General features: G+C 40.7%; 1 protein-coding gene across 1 annotated transcript in view; it reads left to right on the forward strand.

The window, feature by feature from the left end:
* Positions 1 to 2,611, forward strand: part of ESF1 (ESF1 nucleolar pre-rRNA processing protein homolog) — a 58,583-nt gene extending 55,972 nt beyond the window's left edge. Inside the window, exon 14 of the mRNA XM_082857560.1 lies at positions 1,686 to 2,611. Within this exon, the coding sequence (XP_082713686.1) occupies positions 1,686 to 1,979 (294 nt within the window). The 3' untranslated portion in view covers positions 1,980 to 2,611. The remainder of the gene's footprint in view (positions 1 to 1,685) is intronic.
* Positions 2,612 to 24,804: the final 22,193 nt, after the last annotated feature.

Here is a 24,804-nt window from a genome sequence, read left to right on the forward strand (position 1 = left end):
CATGGGGTGTTTCTTTGTTTGAGCACCAGGTGATGTAGTTGGCTTCTATTTTGGTAGCCATGTTGCACCAAAATATGTAGCTTTTAGTGTTAGAATCACATGCACTGTGATGCTCACACTGGGAAAGTTCTGCATCATTAAGCCTGACTGAGAAATAGCAGGTTCACATCACATCGCGTCACACTCTGTGTGCAAAGGCCAGTGCAGTAGGCCATGCTTTTTTAATTGCTTTGTTTCTTGTTTCCATTGCTCCCTCTTTTCCCTCCTTTTGCTAAGTACATATTTCTAGTGACCACACAGTCCCCATGCATGAGTTTGAACCCTGTACAGAAAACCTACAACAGCTGTCAGGAACTATTTGATGACTTCCATCCATTAGCATGGAAGAATAGACCCAGAAGAAGATGGGAGAGATTTTGAAGTTGTTCAGAGAATTGAGAGGGGCGTACAGATAACTTCTAAGTAGCGTGGAGAGGGACTTTGAAACCACTGTGTAGCTCCGGTTTCTGTTAAGTCAGCTCCATGTGTGTGCTGTTCCACTGAACTTTTTGGTGAATTGATTTTCTTATGAAAAGTTAAAAACAAAGAATGATTTGTAGTCAGATCTTCTATTTTGAGAACTGTCTCCACACACTAATCATCATGCATAAAAACATTTTTCATGAGTGTTGTGGTGGTGGTGGTGGTATCACGTCTGTCGTCCTTACTATAACTAAGTAACTCTACAGTCCATCTCCGGGTGGACTCATTTTTCGCATGGGAATGATGGGTGGCAGTGAGTCATGCTCCCTTTCTGGCTGGTCACCCCTGTGCCTGGCAATACTTGAAGACCTGGCTGGAGTTAAGGGTACACTCTTAACATGTAGGACCACAGTGTTCTTATAGAAAGATAAAGGATAAATTCGGGGCTTGTATCTGACCGGATCTTGGTCTCAGGGGTGCCATCTTTCCCATTTTAATCTTTAAATCTTTTGCTGTATGAATTACCCTCAGTAGCTGCTCATTTTAGCACGAAGGTTGAAAAAAAGTTTAATGTACTCAGAATGCAATGACTGCACAAAACTCCAGCAGGAGATACCATTGGCTTAATTATCGGCTTAATTATCCCAGCCAGAAAGAGGTTTCACACTGTAAGCGTGGAGGAGCCTGCCTACTCCAGGGGTCATTCCCCTCCTCCAGACGCTCGGTCTAAGTGGCTGGTGTCGTTCCAGGCCATTGTATACATAGACTAGGATAGTTCCCTTTCAAGGATATTGTCGTTGTGTGATGAAAAACATTGCGGTTCAGGAATAAACCTTAAAACTCCCTTGAAGGGCTTCCCTGGTGGCGCTGTGGTTGAGAGTCTGCCTGCCGATGCAGGGGACACGGGTTCGTGCCCCGGTCCGGGAAGATCCCACATGCCGAGGAGGGGCTGGGCCTGTGAACCATGGCCGCTGAGCCTGCGCATCCGGAGCCTGTGCTCCGCAACGGGAGAGGCCACAACAGTGAGAGGCCCGTGTACCGCAAAAAAACAAACAAAAACTCCATTGAAGATCTGTGGGAGAACAGTTTTCTAATGAATCAATGCAAAATGCCCACGTTTGTATTTTATATAATCAACTCACTTACTTTCGAAATTTGGTCCCATTTCTGGGCCTTTTGGTTTACTAATTTTATTTATTTATGTTTTCCTTTTGGATTTGCAGGTCAATGTTAAGGATGCACGGTTTCAGGCAATGTATACTTCCCACTTGTTCAATTTGGATCCTTCAGATCCTAATTTCAAGAAAACAAAAGCTACGGAAAAAATCCTTGAGGAGAAAGCCCGTCAGAGAGAACAAAAAGAACAAGAACTTACTCAGGCAGTAAAGAAAAAAGAGAGTGAAATTCAGAAGGAATCACACAAGAGATCCGTCGATCCTGCCTTGTCACTGTTGATTAAATCTGTAAAAAACAAAACAGAGCAGTTTCAAGCAAGAAAAAAGCAAAAAGTCAAATAGGTGTATGTTGTTTCTTTTTGGTTTGAGAATGTATAAAGTATACAGAAGTGATGGAAGGAATACTTATTGGGAATAGTGCTATACCTTTCCAGAATATGAATAAAAACTGTTGTAAAATTTATTTTCTGTATATAACAGTTAGACCTAATTGTGTATGATTGATAGATTTGTACTGTGTATTTCCACAGATTAATCATAATTAATCCAGATTATAGGATGTATAAAATTTTTATATTTATTACTCTGCTAGCTTTTTTAAAAGACTGTTTATAATTCTATGTAAAAAATAGAGGGGTGCCCAAGTCTTAAGTCTGAATAAGAGTTAGGAACAACTTGAAAATATGTATATGCAATACATTAATTTATCTGGAAGCAGGAGGCAAATTTAGATACTTGTTTAAATAATTTATATTTCTAGCCATAATGAATAGAAGCCAATAACTTTCTTTGTTGTTTGGTCATGTTTATTATAGTTTATTAATTTGTAAATAAAAATTTTTACTATTTTGTATAGCACTGAATTCATTTTATTCACCTCCAGTAAACTACTCTCTGGAAAAATATCTGAAAAACTAACTCTTTAAGAGGACAACTCCATGGAAAGGCAGTTCCAGGTCTGCATTGTTCATAATTATATTTGAAATGTTCGCAAGCTCTGCAATGATTTTTATGTTTGTAGTAACAGAAAATTCTGTCTGCCCTTCAGAGTTTTGGAATGCTTGGAAGGATGCGTATGCTGCTATAGAGTTTAAGGAATCTTAATTCTTTTTAAAATTAAATTAAAACACACCTTCAAAGCCTTAATACTCCTGGATTTCATCTGGTCTAGGTTTTGTAAACTATTAACTGACCACTTAGAAGAATTAGGTGTGCTGTATAAATAAATGAAAATAAAAACCAAAATAGTCACTTGGAATGAATGATATATATGGTAGCTTCTGAAAGGCAGTAGGAGTTTGGCCAGGTTTGTGGTTAATAGTAAACTTAACATTATTGGTACAAAAATTCAAGCCTGCCAACGTAGTATATTTTCAAGAATAAAAGGATGTAAGACTCAGAATGATATCAAGATAATAAGGGCATATGAACAGTCTGTGGAAGGGGAAGGAAAAAAGAGGATATCTAAAATTGCTCATAATAACAGAAAAATGCAGAGTATCGTGTGGGGAATGGTGTTTTTTTTTTTTTAAACATCTTTATTGGAGTATAATTGCTTTACAATGGTGTGTTAGTTTCTGCTTTATAACAAAGTGAATCAGTTATACATATGTTCCCATATCTCTTCCCTCTTGCGTGTTCTTATCATAAAGTGCTAATAACATTGTTAGATAATTCAGCCAAATAAAGCAGTATTTGTGTACTCATCACTAGAAGATCATGAATCTTAATATATTTTTGAATATAGTCTATAATTGTGTAATTATTCATATTTCATTTTCATGCAAGGAAAAAGACTTTAAACTTTAATCACAGTGTGGGGATTACTCAGTTTGATTTTAAGATTCCTGTGAAACTTACTCTTTTGTTTTTTAATTGGTTTGGTTTGGTTTGGATTTTCATTTTTGAGCCCTTTGTTGTTAAGTCACTGTATTTAATTGTAAATCTCATTTTACTAGTCAGGCACATGATTGATTATAACAAATAAATTGAGCATATAAGCTTTGCACAGCCCTGGCTCCTTTTCTCAAGGAATTGATATTTTTTAAGTAGGAAAAAAAATGAGAATTGCATTATCAGGTACTGCATTAAATAAACATAATACACCAAGAATGTTAGGTTCTCAATAAATACAATAATTGCTGGTAGTAAAACTCAGGATAAAAATATGGCCACTGCCATAATTCAACAAACAATGTGAGGGTAGTTTGGGTGACTCTTAAGGTCACATTTATTTGGATTGTTTGTTGTTGTTGGTATTCTTGATACCAAAACCGGATGAAGACGGTACAAGTAAAGAAAACCTACAGACTGGTATTTATTGTTAATATATAGAAATGAGATTGCTTCTGGAGAATTAATGTCTCACAAACTTAGGCATAAAAAACCTCAACAAAATATTAACAAATTGAATCTGACAATGTATAAAAAGAATTATACACCATGGCCAAGGGAATTTAATTCCAGGTTTGCAAAACTGGTTCATCCACAACCAACGTAATCCACTGTATTAACATGCTAAAGAAGAAAAAGTATATGATCATATCAATTGATGAGAAAAAGCATTTGACAAAATCTAACATCCATTCATGATAAAAACAACTTTGGAATAGAGGGAAACTACTTAACTTGATAAAGAGCATGACAGAAACCCTACAATTAGCATACTTAGACCAAATGTTTGCCTAAGATTGAGAACAAGGCAAGGCTGTCTTTTAATCGTGTCTTATTTTCTGTGTTCTGATCCTCTGACCACTGGGTGGGGCCTTGCTGTTCCTACAGAGACTGCCCCTCCCAGGGCTGGCCAGTTCCCAGAGTTAGTAAATAACTTGCACACAAGCATGCCTTTCGAATGCAAAGCAACAAATCCAGAGCCTGTACCTTCAGCCACCTTTATTGGGCTTTTCACACAGTGGGCCACTATCCTCGTGCCCTACCCTAGAGCCCACTGAAATTCAAGCTAGCCAATCCTAAACTTTCTTACCCTGCCTCGCCCATCCCTTCCCAAAGAAACCACAATAAAGCCCCTTGCCCACATTTTCCCCTGTTCTCTGCCTCCTCACCAACCCCAGTGTTTCCCTGTGTGACCCCCTTCCGTGGCATGCTAGGGAATGTGAGTATAAAAAACTTCTTCAATCACAACAGTTATTTCCATATCTTCGTATCTTACCATATCTGATTAATACAAATCCCAGTTACCCTTAAAACAATGTCCACGCTCAACACTCTGAAAGTTCTAACCACTGCAATAAAGCAATAAAAATAAAAAGCGTACAGATTGAAAAGGAAGAAATAAAACTGATGGGGCTTTCCTGGTGGTGCAGTGTTTAAGAATCTGCCTGCCAATGCATGGGACACGCAGGGTTCCATCCCTGGCCCAGGAAGATCCCACATGCCTCAGAGCCACGAAGCCCGTGCGCCGCAACTACTGAGACCGCGTGCCGCAACTACTGAAGCCCGCACACCTAGAGCCTCTGCTCCGCAACAAAAGAAGCCACCTCAGGAAGAAGCCCACGCACCACAATGAAAAGTAGCCCTTGCTCACTGCAACTAGAGAAAGCCCGCGCACAGCAACGAAGAACCAACGCAGCCAAAAATAAAAAATAAGTAAATAAATTCATAAAAAAAGAAAAAAAACTGACCCTATTTGCTGATGACATGATTGTCTACATAGAAAATCCCAAGGAATCCACAAAAACGAAACCAAAAAATCCTCAAACTAAATAAGGGAGTTCAGCAAGATCACAGGATACAATGTCAGCATATAAAAATCAATCACATCTCTATATACTAACTATGAACACGTGGAAACTGAAATTAAAAACACAAATGTTCCAAAGAAAATAATATACTCAGGTAAAAACTTACCAAAACATGTACAGAGCTTGTATGCTGAAAATTACAAGATGCTGATGAAAGATGCTCTTTTTTTTATTGTCTGAAGAGTCTGTGGTGATATCCCCTTTTTCATTCCTAATATTGGTGATGTGTGCCTTTGCTATTTATTTTTGGCTAATCTGGACAGAGGTTTATCAGTGTCATTGAGCTTTTGATCTATTGAACAACAAGCTTTTGATTTCGTTCATTGTTCTCTATCACTTTTCCATTTCCAATTCCTGTGGAAGTCTTCCCCCAGCTCTCCAGCAGCCAGATTCCTAGCATGTCCCGTTAGTGTGGCACCTCGCCATCCAGTTGGCCACAGCGGCTCTCTCTCACGCGAGGTGTAGACCTCAATCCCAAGGGAGGAAGGGGCTCTTCCACATTTGCTCCTTATTTGAGTGCTGTGCCTCAGCCATAAGAATAGTGGCTGTAACCTTATTTGAGTGCTGTGCCTCAGCCATAAGAATAGTGGCTGTAACCTTATTTGAGTGCTGTGCCTCAGCCATAAGAATAGTGGCTGTAACCTACATTTGTGATTCCTAGAGTTCTCTTTTTCCCTTAGTTACCCACTTATTTGTCAATCCTTTCACTCTAATGCCCTGTTTCAATGATTAATTATTTAAACTTTCTTCGTTCAAATTGTTTCTCTCTTTTTTAAAAATATTTATTTATTTATTTGGCTACATCGGGTCTTAGTTGCGGCCTGCGGGGTCTTTCATTGTGGCATGCAGGCTCTTTGTTGCAGTTTGAAGGCTTCTCTCTACTTGTGTCACTCGGGCTGCAGAGCAGCATGTGGGCTCTCTAGTTGTGGCGTGAGGGCTTAGTTGCCCCGCGGCGTGTGGGATCTTAGTTCCCCGACTAGGAATTGAGCCCTAGTCCCCTGCGTTGGAAGGCGGATTAACCACTGGGCCACCAGGGAAGTCTCTGTTCAAATTGTTTCTGTCTCCTGATTGGATGCTGACACCCAAAGATATAGTGCAAAGGGAATCTACTCACCTGAACCATATTGGGTCCTGAATGATCTTTCTACTCCTTTTTTTTTTTTTTTTTGGCCGCACCACACGGCTTGTGGGACCTTTGTTCCCCGACCAGGGATTGAACCCGCGCCCAGTAGTGAAAACAAAAGCACGGAGTCCTCTTAACCACTGGACCCCCAGGGAATTCCCAATCCTCCTATTCCTAAATCTATATTCCCATGCTCATGAGGCCCAGCTGTCTCACTCTTCCAGAGCATGCAGGTTCCGAGTCCTGACCATTCTGGTTACCTATTACTTTATAACAAACTACCCCCAAACTTTGCAGCTTGAAAAAACCACAATCATTTAGTTTTTCAAAACTATTCACTTTGCATAGGGCTCAGTGGGGAAGGCTCATATATCCTCCACGTGGCATTAGCTGAGAACTAGAGGATATGCTTCTAAAATGCCTCCTTCATGTGACCTGCAAGTCAGTGCCAGCTGTTGACCGGGTAGCTGGGTTCCAAGGTGAGTGAGATGGAGATTCTATCACGTTCTATGATCTAGACTCAGATGTCACATAGTGTCACTCCTCCCATCCATACTTAATTAGTTAAGGCAGTCGAAAAGGTTTTCCCAGGTGAGGGAATATAAACTCCACCTCTTAATGGGGGAGAATGGCAAAGTCCCAGAAAAGGCTGCATGTCCAGAAATATTGTTGCAGCCATCTTTGGAAGATGAGACCTGCTGCACAGGCCACTTAATGAAAATCTCCCCCACACATTAAAAAATATGTATATTACAATTACAGTAAGTGCTCCATTCTTTGAGATCACCTAAATGAGTCTGTAGTCTTTGCAATCATAAGAGTATAAGTAACAGCCCAAATCAGCAGAGAAAACTCTCCACCAGCAGTTGGACCATAGTAGACAGGATCATTAAGAAGGTCAGATCAGGAGAAAGGTTATACATGCTTCTTTAAGTGACTATGGATGAAACCAGTGGTTGTTTCCCAATATCTGTTCTTTCCATCTTCCATAGTAATAGAATCCTTTAGGTGAACATAGGGCTTTCCAGAATAAGACAGTTTTACCCATCCTCCCTTGCAGCCTGGTGTGGAAGCAAATTACAGCTTCTAGGGACCTTCATTTGAAGTCATCAGACTAGCAAATTTTGCCTCTTACCTTCTTCCCTTCTTTCACCCGACTGCCTGAAATGCAGATGTAATGGCTTAAGTTCCAGCAGCCATCTTGGACCCTGAGGACAGAAGTCCATTATGTAGAAATAATGTTAAGTTCATTAGGTAGAAAAAATGTAGTCATAATAATAAATAAAAATTATGTAGTAATAATAATAAATCCATTATGTATACTGGTACATAATGGATGGTAAGCTGTAAGGAGCCAGAATCCCTGAGGACTTTGTAGAGTACAGCCACCATATAATCCATAGACTGTCTTTTTTGAGACATCTATGTGAAAGAAAAATAAAATACTACCTTGTTTAAGCCATTATTTTCTCAGGTCTCTGTTACTTGCTGTTCTACCTATATCCCAACACAAAGACGAATACAATGGTGTTGGGTTATAGTCTTTACGGACAATTTTGCCCTATTTTGCAGATCATTTCTCCATATTCTTAAGGAAACTCTTGATATTACATTATAGTCAGGGTGCTTGCAGCTTGAGAGTGCCAGAATAGGGTGCTTCATCATGTAAGTTTCCCAGATTTCTGGATATGGACATGAGTCAAGAGAAGTGAGACAAACCCCTTAGAAGGCAACTGGGACCCTTTGTTCCACAAGCCCCATTGACATTAGAGTTACAAACTCTATATTCAGCATCTCTGGGTTCACATGATCACTTCCTTGAAAAGTTTATGAAAAAGGAGTTGCCAAGAGTAACCAGAATCAGGCACATGGGAAAATGAAAAAGTGTGAATGAAAGTCTGTGCTCAGCCTGAAGTATGGATTCTGCATTACCCCAAAATTGCCAAAATGTGGAGATGAGAACTCCATGCTGTAGACAGTGCCAAAGCAAATAGACTAACATTATTTTATGTTGAGGAAAGTTGTGAGAAATGCCAGCTTTGGGGTTATGAGCTGTTTCCATGAATTTAAAAAAACTGAGTCATTATCTTTCATACTACACATGCCCTTGTATTGAGTAGCCAGTCTTGAGTTTTTAACCCTTTTTACTAATATCTGAAATTAATGAGAAGTGTCTTTTCTTTTAGACTAGTAAGAAATAATATAATCCATCATATTTCAAAAAGTTCATCTGATGAATAAGGTAAGAAATGGCCAAAAAATTACACTAAATTTTAAAAATCTTTTTGGAAAAATCATTAAACTAAACCGAGAATTAGTTAGGAAAGACCTTTAAGTTAGAAATGGAACAACTCTAAAAGATAGAAAAAGTTTAATCTGACAGCAGCTCATTATTTGACGAAAGAGAAACTCTGAAAACAAGGATTTGATTTAAGTATGTTCTTCCATTTGGATCTATTATAAATATTTGTTCTAGGACAATTTTAGGGTTCTTCTGGAGAGCTCCAGCAGTATCAGAAACCACCTAGGAATTGTTGTGTTTCTTCAGATTTCTTTGGATTCAACTGAACCTCAATTCTCCCATCCATCGCCTTAGGACTGTTGCAAGAAACAGAACAATTCAAACTAATGTAAGCAAAAATTCTTAAAAACGTGAAGGTGGATTTTTTATTCCAAGGGCCCTGTGGGATCTCACAGCACTGAATCCAAAGGTGGAAAGCAATCAGTTCTCAGGAAGAGACTGAGAGCAGGAACTAGAGAATGTCCTCAGCAACTCTCTTTCGCGCCTCTGTTTTCTTCTGTTCACCTTGTTTTACTCACAGATACCAACAGGCCTCTCTCCTTAGCCCGCTGGGCAAGTGGGATAAGATGACCCTGAGGCAGGAGATAGATGGGCTCCAGGTTAGGCATTTACAATCAGCCTCCTGCTGTCTCCTGAGGACACTTTAAGATAACACTCCTGACAGGGACAGAGAGGGGCTAAACCCCGTTGGAGTAAAGATCAGGAGGTCATAGATTTCCCATCCCTGGGGCAAGGGAGACACTGCACATGGGCAGAAAGGCCCCTTGTGCTCAAAAAGGAGGGGCACCACCCCAGAATAGGTGATGCCATGGCCCCCCATAGGCCTCTGGGCTGGAATCCATCTTGGAAAAAAGTTGTGCACGCATGGTGGGGAGGGTCCTAGGGCAGGTCAGGTGTGGAAAAAGAAACCAGATAATTGGTCAAGAGTAAACCCGGAAGAACCGCCCTGTATAGATGACTTAACCGTCTCTTTGCTGTGCTCCTCCCCATTAGGGAGGACGTCCACATCTTTCTCTCTGGTGTGCATCTCTGCCTTGTTTCTGTCTTAGCTAAACAGTTTCTCTGTGTGCTCGCCCACTTGTTGTGCTGTGTCTCTAATAATAAACTTTGTGCCTGTTTTTACAGTTTTTACCTCCTTGAGAAATACATTATTCAATGGGGGCAAGGGCCAGGGGAATTTTGCTTCTTGCCTCTAGCTCCTGGTGGACTGGCTGCTAGGATTCCTGGTTTTCATCCAGGCTACCCAGGTTCAATTCCTGGGCTGGGAACTAAGATCTCGCTTCACGCTATTGCCCACTGCTGTCTCTCCGAGGTCAACCCCATCAAAGTTTCCACATTTTAAGTTACAGGTCCATTTTTTATGTTATTAAAAGAAGAAGGTTTTGCCTTGTGTTCAAGATTCAGGAATGAATTTGGAATTTTTCATTGTGATACTATTAAAATAAAGATAAATTAAGTGTCTACATGATTATATAGAGTGCAGTATTAAGAATAGCTTAGTAAATTTACTTGTGAATATTATATACCAACCAAAACAATTTAAAAGAATGTTTTATACTATTATGAGTTACATGATAATCTAAAAGATGTTCCAAGCATTTGAAATAGCTAAACTACAAAGGATCCTTAATGTCTATAAATAGAGAGGAAAAGATTAAATCTATTGGCAATAGAAGAAGTTTTATCCTCTGTAAGTGAACAGTAATTTTGCGTTAAAAATCTGGGGAAATGTATTCGCGTGGAATCTTTTTTTCTTTAACCTTTGTCTTGATGGAAAGCAATAAATTTCTAAACAGATATTCAGCATTTTTAAAGGAGGAACTTCTACGTGTGATCTTATTTTTCCAGGAGTTAAAAAAGGAACTTAGACTTTAAGAAGTTGCACAAAATGCTGGTAACAGGGATTGCCTCTGGGGGAAAGGGGAGACTTACTTTCACCTGGATACCTTTGTATATGGCTTTGTTTTACTATACATCACTTTTAAATTTCTTTAAATAGTTCCATCTCTAATAAAGGGAAATGTCATAATAATTCTGAACTGGACCCTTTTACTATAAAGGACATTATTGGGACGACGGCAGAACTTGAATGGCCTAAGGATTAATTGGTAGTGATGTATCAATGTTAATTTCCTACTTTTGATGGCTGAATTTTGGTTATTTAAGAGAATGTCTTTGTTTAGGTGATGAGGCATCATGTTGGGAGCTTGCTCTCACATGATTGAGGGACCAACAAATATCTTTGTACTGTCTTGCAAATTTTCTGTAAGTTTGAGATTGTTTCAAATAAAGAATTTTTTAAATTATTTTTTTAAAAGTCTAAGTTCTAAATTTCCAGAGAGACAACGTGATTGTGTTCCCAGCTTGTGTTCCCTGCTCACCCATCAGCTATGGTCAACAAGATCCAGTTTCTAAAACAGAAATTGGGGAATTGCTCCAGTGGACATCTGCTGCACCAGCGATACCTGGGTCACTAGTTTTGTACTGTTGGAATTTTTGGTAACCCATTAGTATTTCTTAATTAATACTGTTAATTAACAGTTAGTTCTCTGTCTCTTTTCTTTTTGGGGAAGTGGGGAGGGGTGGGGACTGTACATGTGAAATACAACAAGAATCCAAGACTAGCTTCAAAGAAGTATCCAATGTGAAACCCAAGGCTGTAGACACAGTGTAATGACTGCTGCTCTCCTGGTGAAAATCCCATTCCAATGACTGCAGTGTTTCACCATAATTTTTTTGTTTGTTTATTTTTACTAAAATACAGTTGATTTACAATGTTGTGTTGGTTTCAGGTGTACAGCAAAGTGATATATATATATGAATATGTATATATATATATTCTTTTTTTTACCTTCTCTTCCATTATAGGTTACTAAAGGATATTGCATATAGTTTCCTGTGCTATACAGTAGGTCCGTGTTGGCTATCTATTTTGTATATAGTAACGTGTATCTGTTAATCCCAAATTCCTAATTTATCCCTCCCCCCCCAACTCTTTGGTAACCATAAGTTTGTTTTCTATGTCTGTGAGCCTATTTCTATTTTGTAAGTAAGTTCATTTGTATCATTTTTTTAGATTCCACTTATAAGCGATATCGTATGATATTTGTCTTTCTCGGTCTGGCTTACTTCACTTAGTATGGTCATCTCTAGGTCCATCCATGTTGCTGAAAATGGTATTATTTCATTCTTTTTTATGGCTGAGTAATATTCCATTGTGTATATGTACCACAGCTTCTTTATCTATTCCTCTATCAGTGGACATTTAGTTTGCTTCCATGTCTTGGCTACTGTAAATAGCGCTGCTATGAACATTGGACACCATGATGTTTTATCAGATTCTCTGCCCTGGACAAGAACTAGCCTTGAGAGTAGATAGTTTTTTTTAATTTTATTTTTTGTGTCCAATATATATATATTTTTTTAATTTATTTTTTATTTATTTGGATTGTTTTTGAGTATTACAGAAATGAGAAAGTCATCAGTGTTTCTTCATTAATTCATAGCACTTAGGTGACCATGGGTTGCACTTTCCTCTGCTACCACATCCCCACTTAAGTTTTCTTTAAGGGGTTCCTTTTCACCTCCCTAGGAGGGCCAGACACTCCTGCACAGCAGGGATTTTCCTGCTCTTGGCTTTTAAAGGAAACTTTTCAGGAAATCAATATCTTCACTTGCCATGTTTCATCACTACTAAAATATGTTTAAAATTATCTGATATAATCAGGTATGGCCATTAAAAACTACACGCACAAAAAAATGTCTTTACTAGGTGGAAAGATCTAAATACCTTCTGAAGTGCTTCCTTCTTGTGACTTAACTGCAGAAAATTTTCAGGCAGTTTCTAGCATTTATATATATTCTCTTCACTTTCAGAGCGATGGGAAATGAAGTACAAGTAGTGGGTACTTTTGTACCATCCTCAGAACCAAGTCTTTATCGTCCACAGGCCACAGGTCCTGGTGACCCTATTTCTGGCCCTCCATCTCTGGGGCACATGGCAATGAAATTTCTTGTGCCTTTTGAAGTTATATGTGGCCATAGGACTTGCTTTGGTTAGTGAAATGTAAGCAGAAGAGAGAACCAATATAGAACCCACTACCTTATCTTCACCCTTCCCAGGGTCATTCTAAGAACCAGATAAACAGCCAACCCATGTGGTTCATGTAAAAAAGAAACCTTATTTTAAGCCGCTCAGCTGGGGGTTATTTGTTTTGCAGCATGACCTCGCCCATCCTGTTGGATGGAGGTGCCTCATTGCCCCAACCTCGACCCTTTGGGACTCAGTACCCTTCCTCATCCCGGTCTTTTATATGTATCTACAAGGAAGGCCTCTCCCTCCCCTGAGAACTTGATTAATGTTTTTGGTTTTTTGGGGGGGCATCACCTATTTAATTTATTTTTAATTTTTATTGGAGTATAGTTGATTTACAATGTTGTGTTGGTTTCAGGTATACAGCAAAGTGAATCTGTTATCCATATACGTATAGCAACTCTTTTTTTGATTCTTTTCCCATGTAGGCCATTACAGAGTATTGAGTAGAGTTCCCTGTGTATACAAGGTCATTATTAGTTATCTATTTTATATATAGTAGTGTGTGTCAATCCCAATCTCCCAGTTTATCCTTCCCTGCCCCGAGAACTTGATTGTTAAAAGTTATCCATTATTTATTATTATTGTTTATATTAATTCATTTTTCTTATACTGGCCTACTTGTAAGTTATCTACTGCTGTCACATCAGATTATATCCTTCCTGTTGGGACAACCTTGCATGTGACTTGGAGTGAGGGGCTACGTTACACTGCGGTGGGTGGATGTTGGGATGTGCTCTCAGTGCTGCATCATTGCAGTACAATATCCAAAGGTTTGGAAAAATAGGACTCTGACCAGACCAGCAGTTCGCTTTAGGATCCATGACAGATAATGGGGGTGCCCACCGAGATGAGTTTATAGGAACCAGTGTGGTGGTTAAGGCTGTAGAATTTAGAGTCAGGAAATCTGGTTTCACATCCCAGCTCTGCCACTTACTACTAACAAGTGATTTAGGGCCAGTGATTTAACCTCTTCGGGCCTGATTTTTCACCTTCAATATAATGTTACTCATAGTACCTTGCTTTTAAGGATTAAATGAAATAATGTTCGAAAAGCCCCTTGAATATTGCCTGACACACAGTTATTGTTCAGGAAGTCTTAGCTGTTATTCATCTTATTATTACTGTCACATTCCAGAAAATAATCCCTCCTCCCCCCTCCCCCACCCCAGCTCATTCCATTTTGACATAAAATGGGTAAATCTTTTCTTGGAGTTGCCCTTGATTGGGAGCATGATTTTGCCATTGGTCAAAACCAGTGCCTCTGGAGGTAATTTTATGAATCCAAATGTGAAACTGCTGGTCGAACTCTTTTAAGATCTTAACTTAGTATTGTTGGATGGTACAAGATAAAAAAAAAAAAAGAAGCTTTACAGGAATCCCCTGGCGGTCCGGTGGTTAGGACTTGGCGCTCTCACTGCCGGGGTCGGGGAACTAAGATCCTGGAAGACGCAGAGCTCGGCCAAATTCAAAAAAAAAAAGAAGCAGCAGCAGCTTTACATTTTAGATCTAGAAGCTAGTAATATGGACTAAATAATGGCCAAGGGCTCGACCACTGTAGAAATAAATATCTTGGAAGTGTATCAGAAGTAGCTCTCCCTAGCTCCTTGGTATCCGTAATTTGGCTGGTAAGATTTGGGAGCTAGAAAGACAGATTGCCAGGGCTGGAAGGTCTTTTCACTTATTGTGATTGGCTGTTCTGAGACCTTGCCTTTCCTCTTTGACCGCCTGGAGAGAAGCTCTCCTGGCCTTCTCCTATCTTCAGAGGATGCTGATTTCCTCCATTTCATCTTTGGGCAAAGCCAGAGGTCATTTCTGGTTCAGTTAGGGTTCCTGGGTTACAAGCATATGAAGAGATTTATTGGCAGAATAATGCATAGCTCATGGATTCAAAGGAAGAGCTAAACTTTCCAAATGATAGGACCCAGGTGCCTCTAGGAATCTCAGTCAGTAGTAGCTTGAGAAACTTCTCCCAAGGATGACGCTGCTAGTTGTCTCAGAAACAACTGTCTTACATCTTGGCAACTCTACTCAAGGAGCAATTTTCTGGAACAGAAAATGTGATTGGTCCAGCTTGGGTCAGGTGAGTCTGTCTATCCCACTCTCTTGGACCCTACCCCTCATTCACTGGGGCCAAGGGCAGGTGGGTGAAGTTTGGATCTATTTCTAGCAGGAGAAGGCAGAGGGGCTGAGCAAACCAACCTGAAAGAACCTGAAAGAAAGGAGTCCTTTCCTTTTTTTCTTCCTTCTTTCCTCCCTCCCTCTTTCTTTCTTTTCTTTTCTTTTCTTCTTTCTTTCTCTCTCTCTTTCTCTCTCTCTCTCTCTCTCTTTCTTCTTCCTTCCTTCCTTCCAAGCAAAAAAGCATGGGTCATTAGAAAAACAAGATGAAAAACAAGACTATGATGTTCTTCTTTGTTGTTTTTGATTAAATCTCACCAGCACTACGTTGTGTCTGGAGTCACTGATGCAGCTCAGGGAAGCAGTGTGACCAGAGGGGCTTGGAAAAGCAGAGACTACCTGAAAACATTCCCAAACTCCAGAGAAATATTTTTTGTACTTAAATATAATTTAATGTGATTTTAGTGTATTTAAAAACATTGTTCTGGGAAGGGTTCATAAGCGTCACAATATTGCCAGGAGGCCACAACAGAAAAAAAGGTCAAGAACACCTTGATCTGGCACGTTGCAGAGGCATCTCCACCAGCTTCCAGGATCCACATGGTGTGCAGGGTCTACAGCAGCCCCCGCTCTTGCCCGAAGCCCAGGCCCATTGCTGAATGTGTAAGTCAGACATGCAGGATTATAAGATTACAGGTCAAAACCACAAGAGGCTTTGATTTTTAAAATAACTGAAAGAGATGAGACAGAGATGAACAGCTCCACATGATTTCTATCACTCTCGCCTTCTGAAATTAAACACATTGTTTCCAATTAATTGTGACAGCTGGCTTTTGTCTTCCTTTTATACATTTGGGGATTACAAAAATAACCTCACTCAGCAACACTGACACACATTTTTAATAACCAAGGTGGCTGAAGGACAAAATGCCTGGCTGTGTGATGTCCCTTTGGTGTGTGATGTCCCTTTGGTGTGTGACTTGGAAGTCCATCCTGGGATTTCACCCTTTTTCCCTGTGTCTTTGGCAAGGAGGGAAGAATGGACAGGGTAGAAAGGAAGGAAGATGAGAAACGGAACAGCTTATCAACTGTTGGCATTGATGACATTGACCTTTTTTTTTTTTTAACATCTTTATTGGAGTATGATTGCTTTACAATGGTGTGTTAGTTTCTGCTTTATAACAAAGTGAATCAGTTATACATATACATATGTTCCCATATCTCTTCCCTCTTGCGTCTCCCTCCCTCCCACCCTCCCTATCCCACCCCTCCAGGCGGTCACAAAGCACCGAGCTGATCTCCCTGTGCTATGCGGCTGCTTCCCACTAGCTATCTATGTTACGTTTGGTATATATGTGTATATATGTCCATGCCTCTCTCTCACTTTGTCACAGTTTACCCTTCCCCCCACATCCTCAAGTCCATTTTCTAGTAGGTCTGTGTCTTTCTTCCCATCTTGCCCCTAGGTTCTTCCTGACCTTTTTTTTTTTTTTCTTAAATTCCATATATATGTTAGCATACGGTATTTGGTTTTCTCTTTCTGACTTACTTCACTCTGTATGACAGACTCTAGGTCCATCCACCTCACTACAAATAACTCAATTTCATTTCTTTTTATGGCTGAGTAAGGTTCCATTGTATATATGTGCCACATCTTCTTTATCCATTCATCTGTTGATGGACACTTAGCTTGCTTCCATGTCCTGGCTATTGTAAATAGAGCTGCGATGAACATTTTGGTACATGACTCTTTTTGAATTATGGTTTTCTCAGGGTATATGCCCAGTAGTGGAATTGCTGGGTTGTATGGTAGTTCTATTTTTAGTTTTTTAAGGAACCTCCATACTGTTTTCCATAGGTGAGCATAGAGTCAGAGGCAGATTTGCCAGGCACCTTTTGTGTCCCCAAGGCCCAGCAGGAAACTATTCATCTCAGATGGTTCAGATGAGGAGGCCTCACCAGGGAACAATCAAGGGGCAGGAAAGCACTCAGAGCAAAGCAACAGTGGGGAGCTGTGACCTGCCATTTTCTGTAGGGTTGCGGGGAGGAAATGGAGTCACAGGAGCTCAGGACAGAGGAAGCCATGCAGCAGGGACTTGTCCGTGGTGAACTGCTGGTGTGGAGACAAGCCTGCTCCTAACATTCGTGGAACCCAGGCCGTTACAGACAGGTTAATGTTCAACAACCAGCTATCCAGGAAAAAAAAAATAGCTCTGATTTGTAGTGTTCGCTGATTTACCTGCTGTAAATACACCCACTATGACGATTTCAAGCTACCAAGCTGATGTCAGAGAACATGGAATTGGGAAGAGATGCCTACATTTGGTTACAGATCCGTGTGAGCTGCTCCAGCGCACCACTGGGCTGGGGAGAGTGCCATGGGGCCCACATGCCATACACCTGAATATTTAAAAGTTACAAAGCAAGATTACACACTATTTGTGTTCTGCCCTCCAACTTTGATAGTCATAGTAAATATCCATAGTAAAGATCCATATTAAATTGATCCTAGTGCACCATTGAGATTTCGTGTATTAGCTAGGGCTCTCCAGAACCAATAAGATGTGCATATATAATAGAGAAATATATTTTAGGGAATTAGTTCATATGACTATGGAGGTTGGCAAGCCCACAGTCTGCAGGGCAGGTCATCAGGCTGGAGCCCAGGGAAGAGGCGAGGTTGTGACTCAAGTCTGAAGGCCATCTGCTGGCAGAATTACCCCCTTGCTCAGGGGAGTCAGCCTTTTGTTCTATTCAGACCTTCCACTGCTTGGATGAGGCCCACCTACATTATGGGGGGGGTCATGTGCTTTACTCAAAGTCCAGCCATTTAAATGTTAGCCTCATCCAAAACACCTTCACAGAAACATCCGGAACAGTGGTTGACCAAGTATCTGGAAACCGTGACCCAGCCAAGTGGACACAGAAAATTAACCATCACATGGCTCCCTAAGATGGGGGCACTCGTTCTGGGAGGATGAGGTGCTGACAGCTTACAGCTGAGACCCTCTCCGGGCACTGCCCTCTGCTGAAAGGGGCTGCCCTGTCCAAAATCACACCACACCCTCCGCACCCAGGGCGTGTGGAGGTGTAAACGCCAGGCCCCTTTGCCTCGGGTTGGGACAAGACTAAAGGGACAGCCCTGATACTGAGCTCCCCGTCGGGCCAGGTGAGGTGTCATCTGTGACCGCGTCCAGTTCAATTTCTCTTTCTGCCCAATCCTATCTCCCCTGCAGCTGTCCCCCGAGTCCCCGCCAGTAAACTTCCTGCACGCAAATCTCCACTTCAGAGTCTAACATAGGCTGCTTCCTCTAACTCAGGGGTCAGCACGTTACAGCCTGCAGGCCAAATCCAGCCCACTGCCTTCTTTTGTAAGTGTTATTGGAATACAGCTCTGTCCGCTCATTCACGTGTTATCTATGGCTGCTTTACACTGCACTCGGTAAGAGCTGCAACAGGAACCGTCTGGCCGACAATGCCTAAAATATTCACTATCTGGCTCTTAACAAAAAAGTTTACAACTTGCCCCTGAACAGCAAATATACCTTTATAACCACAAAATGAAAAACACGTGCAGGGCTTCCCTGGTGGCACAGTGGTTGAGGGTCCGCCTGCCGATGCAGGGAACGCGGGTTCGTGCCCCGGCCTGGGAGGATCCCACGTGCCGTGGAGCGGCTGGCCCCGTGAGCCATGGCCGCTGAGCCTGCGCGTCCGGAGCCTGTGCTCCGCAACGGGAGAGGCCACAGCAGTGAGAGGCCCGTGTACCGCAAAGAAGAGAAGAAAAAAAAAAAAACACACAACACGTGTAAACCTGTTGTTTTCATATAACTGAAAGTCAACAAAGTATTAAAGACAATTAAATTTAATTATGATTCCATATGACTGGTCTTGTGTTATGGCCAGAAAGGTTTGGATGAGTAATAAAATAAAGATATAATCAATTTATAAAGTATTCCCTATATATATTCCATAAAATTAATTTCTATCTTAATTTCAGCAAACTCACTATGTTTTATTATCTAGATGTTACATAATTTATATTTTGTTGATAGTAAAGATTAAAGGATTAAAGCTAAAATACAATTGTACTTAACATTTCAAAAATTTTTCATATAACTTGCAAAGCAAATGTAAAAAGTAAAAATTTTTAATTATTTTTTCATATTTGGCTTCAAAAACGTTTTGTTCTAGAACCTTCAAAATGTGTTACATTTCAAAAACTAAATGAATTATTAATTACTTTCAAAATTAAAGAAAAACCATATAAAGGTCAAATTAAAGCCTTTAAAAATATTTTTTTACAATATAAAATATAAAAATAAAAAATCTAAAATATATATATAAAATAAAAATATAAAAATATTTTTATAACACAAGACTAGTAGCAGTTTTAACATTTGACTTTCATCCAGTTGCCAAATGTAGAGAATCAGTATCGTGCCTCACTCAGGTGACATCTAGGCTGTATATACACAACATGAAATGTTCCTTGGCCACCAGGTGAAGGTGTTGTAAATACCATCCTACATATACAGAGAATGAATTGGAACACCCAAAGAGAAGCAAGAAAATACATACTGAGCACTACCAGAAAACAATACTTCATTATTCAAAAACCTATTGCACTTCTAGGAGGAGAAGAATTTAGCAAGTTAATTAATGTGTTTTTTTTTTAATCTAAGGGCTCTGCCATCAAATTCTCCTGCACTTTAAGCATTGTCTGCACTGATGGTAGTGCTCTCTCCAAAGAAACAGAGGTGCCCATGTGTCTATTAATTTTTTTTTTTTTTTGGCTTGTTTCTATGACCTGTGTTGCTCTATAAAGTATCAGGCCCCTGGGTCTGGGACTCACCACTATTCCCTGGGTCTAAGGGCAGTACTACCAGTGGCTTCCATTGGTAAAACCCAACCAGAAGCAGCTACAAAGAGCTCCGGTCAGCAAAGGCCTGATTGCCAGGCACAGAATAGGGCAGGGAAGGGTGAAGAATCGATGGAGTGGGGGTGGGGTGGTGTGGATGAACACAGAATATCCTACAGCTATTTACCCTGTAGAGCTAGTCTGTGGGCCAGTGGAAATTGTCATATATGTCACCTCTGGAACGTGTGCTAAAGGTCATTGACCTGATCCTATTTCATGCTTCCATAGTAACCCACCTCTCATCACAAGAGAGTTGAGCATTTAGATTATGTGTTACTTCAACTCATTCCCAAACAAGACTTAGACTTCTATTCATAGCAGAGTTAACACAAAAGGAGTCCAAAGCCCTCACCCAGGTGCAGGGTTGTATGGTTTTTATTATTCTTTCTTTTACTATATAATAAAATCATAAATCGCAACTTTGGGGATATGAAGATAAACACATTTTTACGGCCACAGAGTATGTTGATTTAAGAAACAGTAGTGACCTGGTTCAATCTTGTGGATTTGCCAAATCGGTCTGAGAATTTCTGAGGTCTTTCCAGAAGAGTGCCTTACCCAACTGGAAGTATTTTCTCTACCTTATATATGTGGAGGGCAGGGAAAAGATGCTTCACTATCAAACAAACATTCTTTTCTACTCAAATGGTGTTCATTCCCTGAAGGGGAAAAGAAAATTAGTATTTATGAAATGTCTACCAAGTGGTTCATGAGAATTTACTTCTGTTGAGCGTCTACCAAGTAAGTTAATATTTATTATGTCTAAAAAAGCATCTCCGGGGAGAGAGAAATAAAGTCAATCAGCCAGGGTGGAGGGTCATCATATACTCAGCCCAAAGCCACTGTTTGGGTTGATTGGCAACATCGTGCCTAACAAGCAATTGGAGAGAGTCGGGCATCAAAGAGAAATGAGATGGAACAGAAAAGGCAGAAAGTTACAGCCATGAGCCACTATGAAACTCTGCGGACAAAGTGGCTGCCGAGTTATCTTTCCTGTAGTTGAGACCCTCAAGGTTCCCTGGCATCCTTACATAACTTCATCTCTTTTTAAATATATATATATATATATATTTATTTATTTATTTATTTGGTTGCGCTGGGTCTTAGTTGCGGCAGGTGGCTCCTTAGTTGTGGCTCTCTGGCTCCTTTGTTGTGGCATACAAACTCTTAGTTGCGGCAGGCATGTGAGATCTAGTTCCCTGCCCAGGGATCGAACCCAGGCCCCCTGCATTGGGAGCACAGAGTCTTAACCACTGTGCCACCAGGAAAGTCCCCATAACTCCATCTTTGCTTGAGTTAGCTCGGGGAGATTTCTCTTCCTTCCTACTCGTTGTTTTCTGAGACAGTCAAGTGGTGTCAGTTCTTAACAACTTTGTTGATAATTTTACCCATGACATGTGGGTTTATTGAAAACACCCCATTTTCACACACACACACAAAAAAAAATTGTGTAAGTCATTCTAGGAACAGATAAAACTTTGCCTTTAACAGAATTCTCAGTCACTTTTCTTGGATTCTGTACAATGAATCTAATTTCCTATAGTTTTTCAGATGCAAAAATAATAGTGAATAAAGCTGAAAAGTTAATTTAAATACCTACCGGTTTCCACTTTAGGGCTATTACAAATAGTACTGCTATAAACACTCTTGGTAACTCTATGGTGGACATGCACAACGGTTTCTGCTCGGTACATACCAAGAGGGGATATGCTGGGTCCCTAGAGATACACGCTTTTAGTTACATCCCTCCGAGCAATGGAAAGTGATGAAAGCAGCCCCAATAATGGAGAGAGGACAGGTGGTTTCACAAGCCTTGCCGGACTCTTGAGAGAAGCTACCTGAGGATAGGATTTAGGTTGATGCAGAAAAGATAAAACTTTTTAATTTTTAAATTGTGAAACTTCACCAGGAGAAGAGATTCAGGAATCTCAGAACTGAGCTCTGCCTGGAACAACCTAAGCCTCACTTCATTTCACTGTACATCATAACATCCAAATTCACCATCAGTAGGTCCCATTATATTTACTTTTTCTGCTTGGAAAATTTAGAGCTGGGTGTTTGGCTCTCAAAGTCTCTTTCATTGTTTGCTTTAGCATTAGACTTTGCTCTGTAGAGCAGAAACTATTTTTCATAATTTATACCTTTCCTGAGCTTTTTGGGTCAAAGATCATAAGCTGGGAGTTGGCAACACAGAACTAGAAATACCATCTCCATTAGGGTTGCTGTGGGGTTCTGGAGACTGTGCTTACCGTTGGGCTGTATTTCTGTACTGGGTTCTATTTCAACATGCAAGGATGCATTAGGCAGGATAAGCTGTTCACTGAACATCTCTGGAGGCACCGACATTTTTTCCATCTGAATACTTTTCCTTCTGTATAGTATTCATTCTTCCCTAAAAGACATCAAACAGCTGCCCAAGAGAGCACAGGCCACTGATTTTTTAATAACTCTGAAAAACAAGTAGAGTAAGCATTTTTCTTCCCATTTCACCACAGGGGAAACCTGAGACTCAGAGAACTTATGTAAGTTTCCCCAGATCACACAAATAGTTCATGGCAGAAGTGGGATTAGAAGTTAGGACACCTCTCTCTTTGTACTAAACCACTGTGAAATGCCCCCAAACAGCATTCAGGCATGCTGGGTCCAGATTATCTCACCAAGCTATATCACTAGGCATGATCGTTTTGCCTAAATCAGCCATATTATTTCACAATATTCATTAAGGTCTAACCATGGGCAAGGTACTGAGACCCATTTTAATAACTGCTCAAGGTGAGCCAAACCATTATCAAACTGTCATGTTCATAGACACAGTGATATCCGATCCCTCCCACAGGTCAGCTTCATTAGCTTCTCATGGGTGATAGTTATCTGTCTGGGTATGTTGGAGTCCTATTTAATAAAACAGCAAAATTTCTCTTGAAAGCGTTTTTAGAAAAATGTTCCTTGAAAATCCTTAAGGAAAGTTACCTTTGAAAATCCTCCAGAAACACGCCACATTGGAGACTGACCTACCCAATAAGTAAGTGCTGCTCTGTTAGTTCTTTCTCTAGCCATTCTGTTCCTTTTGTTGAGTACGGGTTACAGCAGTGGCTGGCGTAGGGCCATCTTAATGAAATGCATACTAGAATCATATTATGCTTGGTGAGAGGTTCACACCTTGGGAGGCTGAGGGAAGAGTTTTCATTCTGGCATGTCCAGTAGAGAGTGGATTTGTGGGCAGAGCCATACAAGCTCTGTTACTGTCCTCTTGTATAAGCTAAATGTCCATGTGATGTAGCCCCTCTGTGTTCAACCTCTCCCTGAAACTTAGGCCATTCTTTTCCTCTCATTCCTCATTCCAAGAGGATGCCTTAGTTAACGTTTTTTGGCTATAAGTAGCAGAAACCAATGTATATAGATTAAAAAGGAGGAATTATAAAGATGTAGAGGTGTCTGGTCAAACAGGAAGATGAACGTGATGAACATTAATTGGTTCCTTTCCCACTTCCCTCTTGCCCACTTGCCTATAGTGCCAGGTTTCTACTTAGGGATCTGTGTGAGTCTGGGGACACTGACCTCAGCTCAGTCTCTAGAGGTGGGACACATGACATAGACTCATCCAATCAACATAGTCCATCCTACTCCCCACCCCACTTGCCACAGTGACTGATGCAAAGATGGGCATGTGACCTATGTCTGTCCAGTCAACAAGACTCAGGGGAATTGAGTGGGAATTCTGGATCTCTTTCCTTTTGGATGAAAGAAAGAAAGCATACAGCTCTGAGGACTTGCAGTGACCGTCTTGATCTTGTCATAGAGAAGAGATGCAAAAAAGCCAGGTCCTTGGGGATACCATTGATCCACTTTATCAAGCCTTACCTGAAACATGTCTCTGTCTATTCAGTCATATAAACCAAGAAAATCTCTTTCTCTCTCCCCTCCCTTTCTTTCTCTTACTCTCTTTAACTCCCTCTCTCTCCCTCACCTCCTCTTGCCCTGCTCCTCCCCCTCTTTTTTGTCCTCTCCTCTCCTTTTATTTTTTTTTTTTAATTTTTTTTTTTTGTGGTACGCGGGCCTCTCACTGTTGTGGCCTCTCCTGTTGCAGAGCACAGGCTCCGGACGCGCAGGCTCAGCGGCCATGGCTCACGGGCACAGCCGCTCCGCGGCATGTGGGATCTTCCCGGACCGGGGCACGAACCCGTGTCCCCTGCATCGGCAGGCAGACTCTCAACCACTGCGCCACCAGGGAAGCCCCTCCTTTTATTCTTTAGACCATGTTCACCAACCATATAGCCAAACATGGTTCCCCCAAATGACTGATGGTTCCTAAATTCACCTCAGTTCAAGTAAACAAGTCAGATTGAATTAGACTATCTTCTACCAAGGTCACATTTCTGGGAGTCAGGTATTTGATTGGCTCAATCCATAGCAGCCCCAAGGGAAGAACAAGAGAGTAAATAGATTTAAGAGGCAGAAGGAGATAACAAACTCCACTGTTTGATCCACCATGTCAGTTACACAGAGGGAACCTGGACAGAGCTCACACCAAATGTGTATCCTAATAAACCAGGTGAGTCAAGAACCCCAAGATTAAAATGAACTGAAGGTGATGAAATCTCTTTTTAAGTGGAAGATAGGCTGTCAGAAGATAAATTCTCCAATTACTTGGCTTTTCTTCCACAGAAGTCACATGCAACAATGTTCTTTTGAAGAAGTGTATGTGGTGAAGATTTCATCGAGTAAACCAAAGGCAATTCCTAGAAGCCTTTTTTTTTTTTTTTTTTTTGCGGTATGCGGGCCTCTCCCTGCTGTGGCCTCTCCCGTTGCGGAGCACAGGCTCCGGACGCGCAGGGTCAGCGGCCATGGCTCA

This window comes from Leucopleurus acutus, assembly GCF_964270905.1.
Source record: "Leucopleurus acutus genome assembly, chromosome: 16".
Classification (NCBI taxonomy): Eukaryota; Metazoa; Chordata; class Mammalia; order Artiodactyla; family Delphinidae; genus Leucopleurus; species Leucopleurus acutus.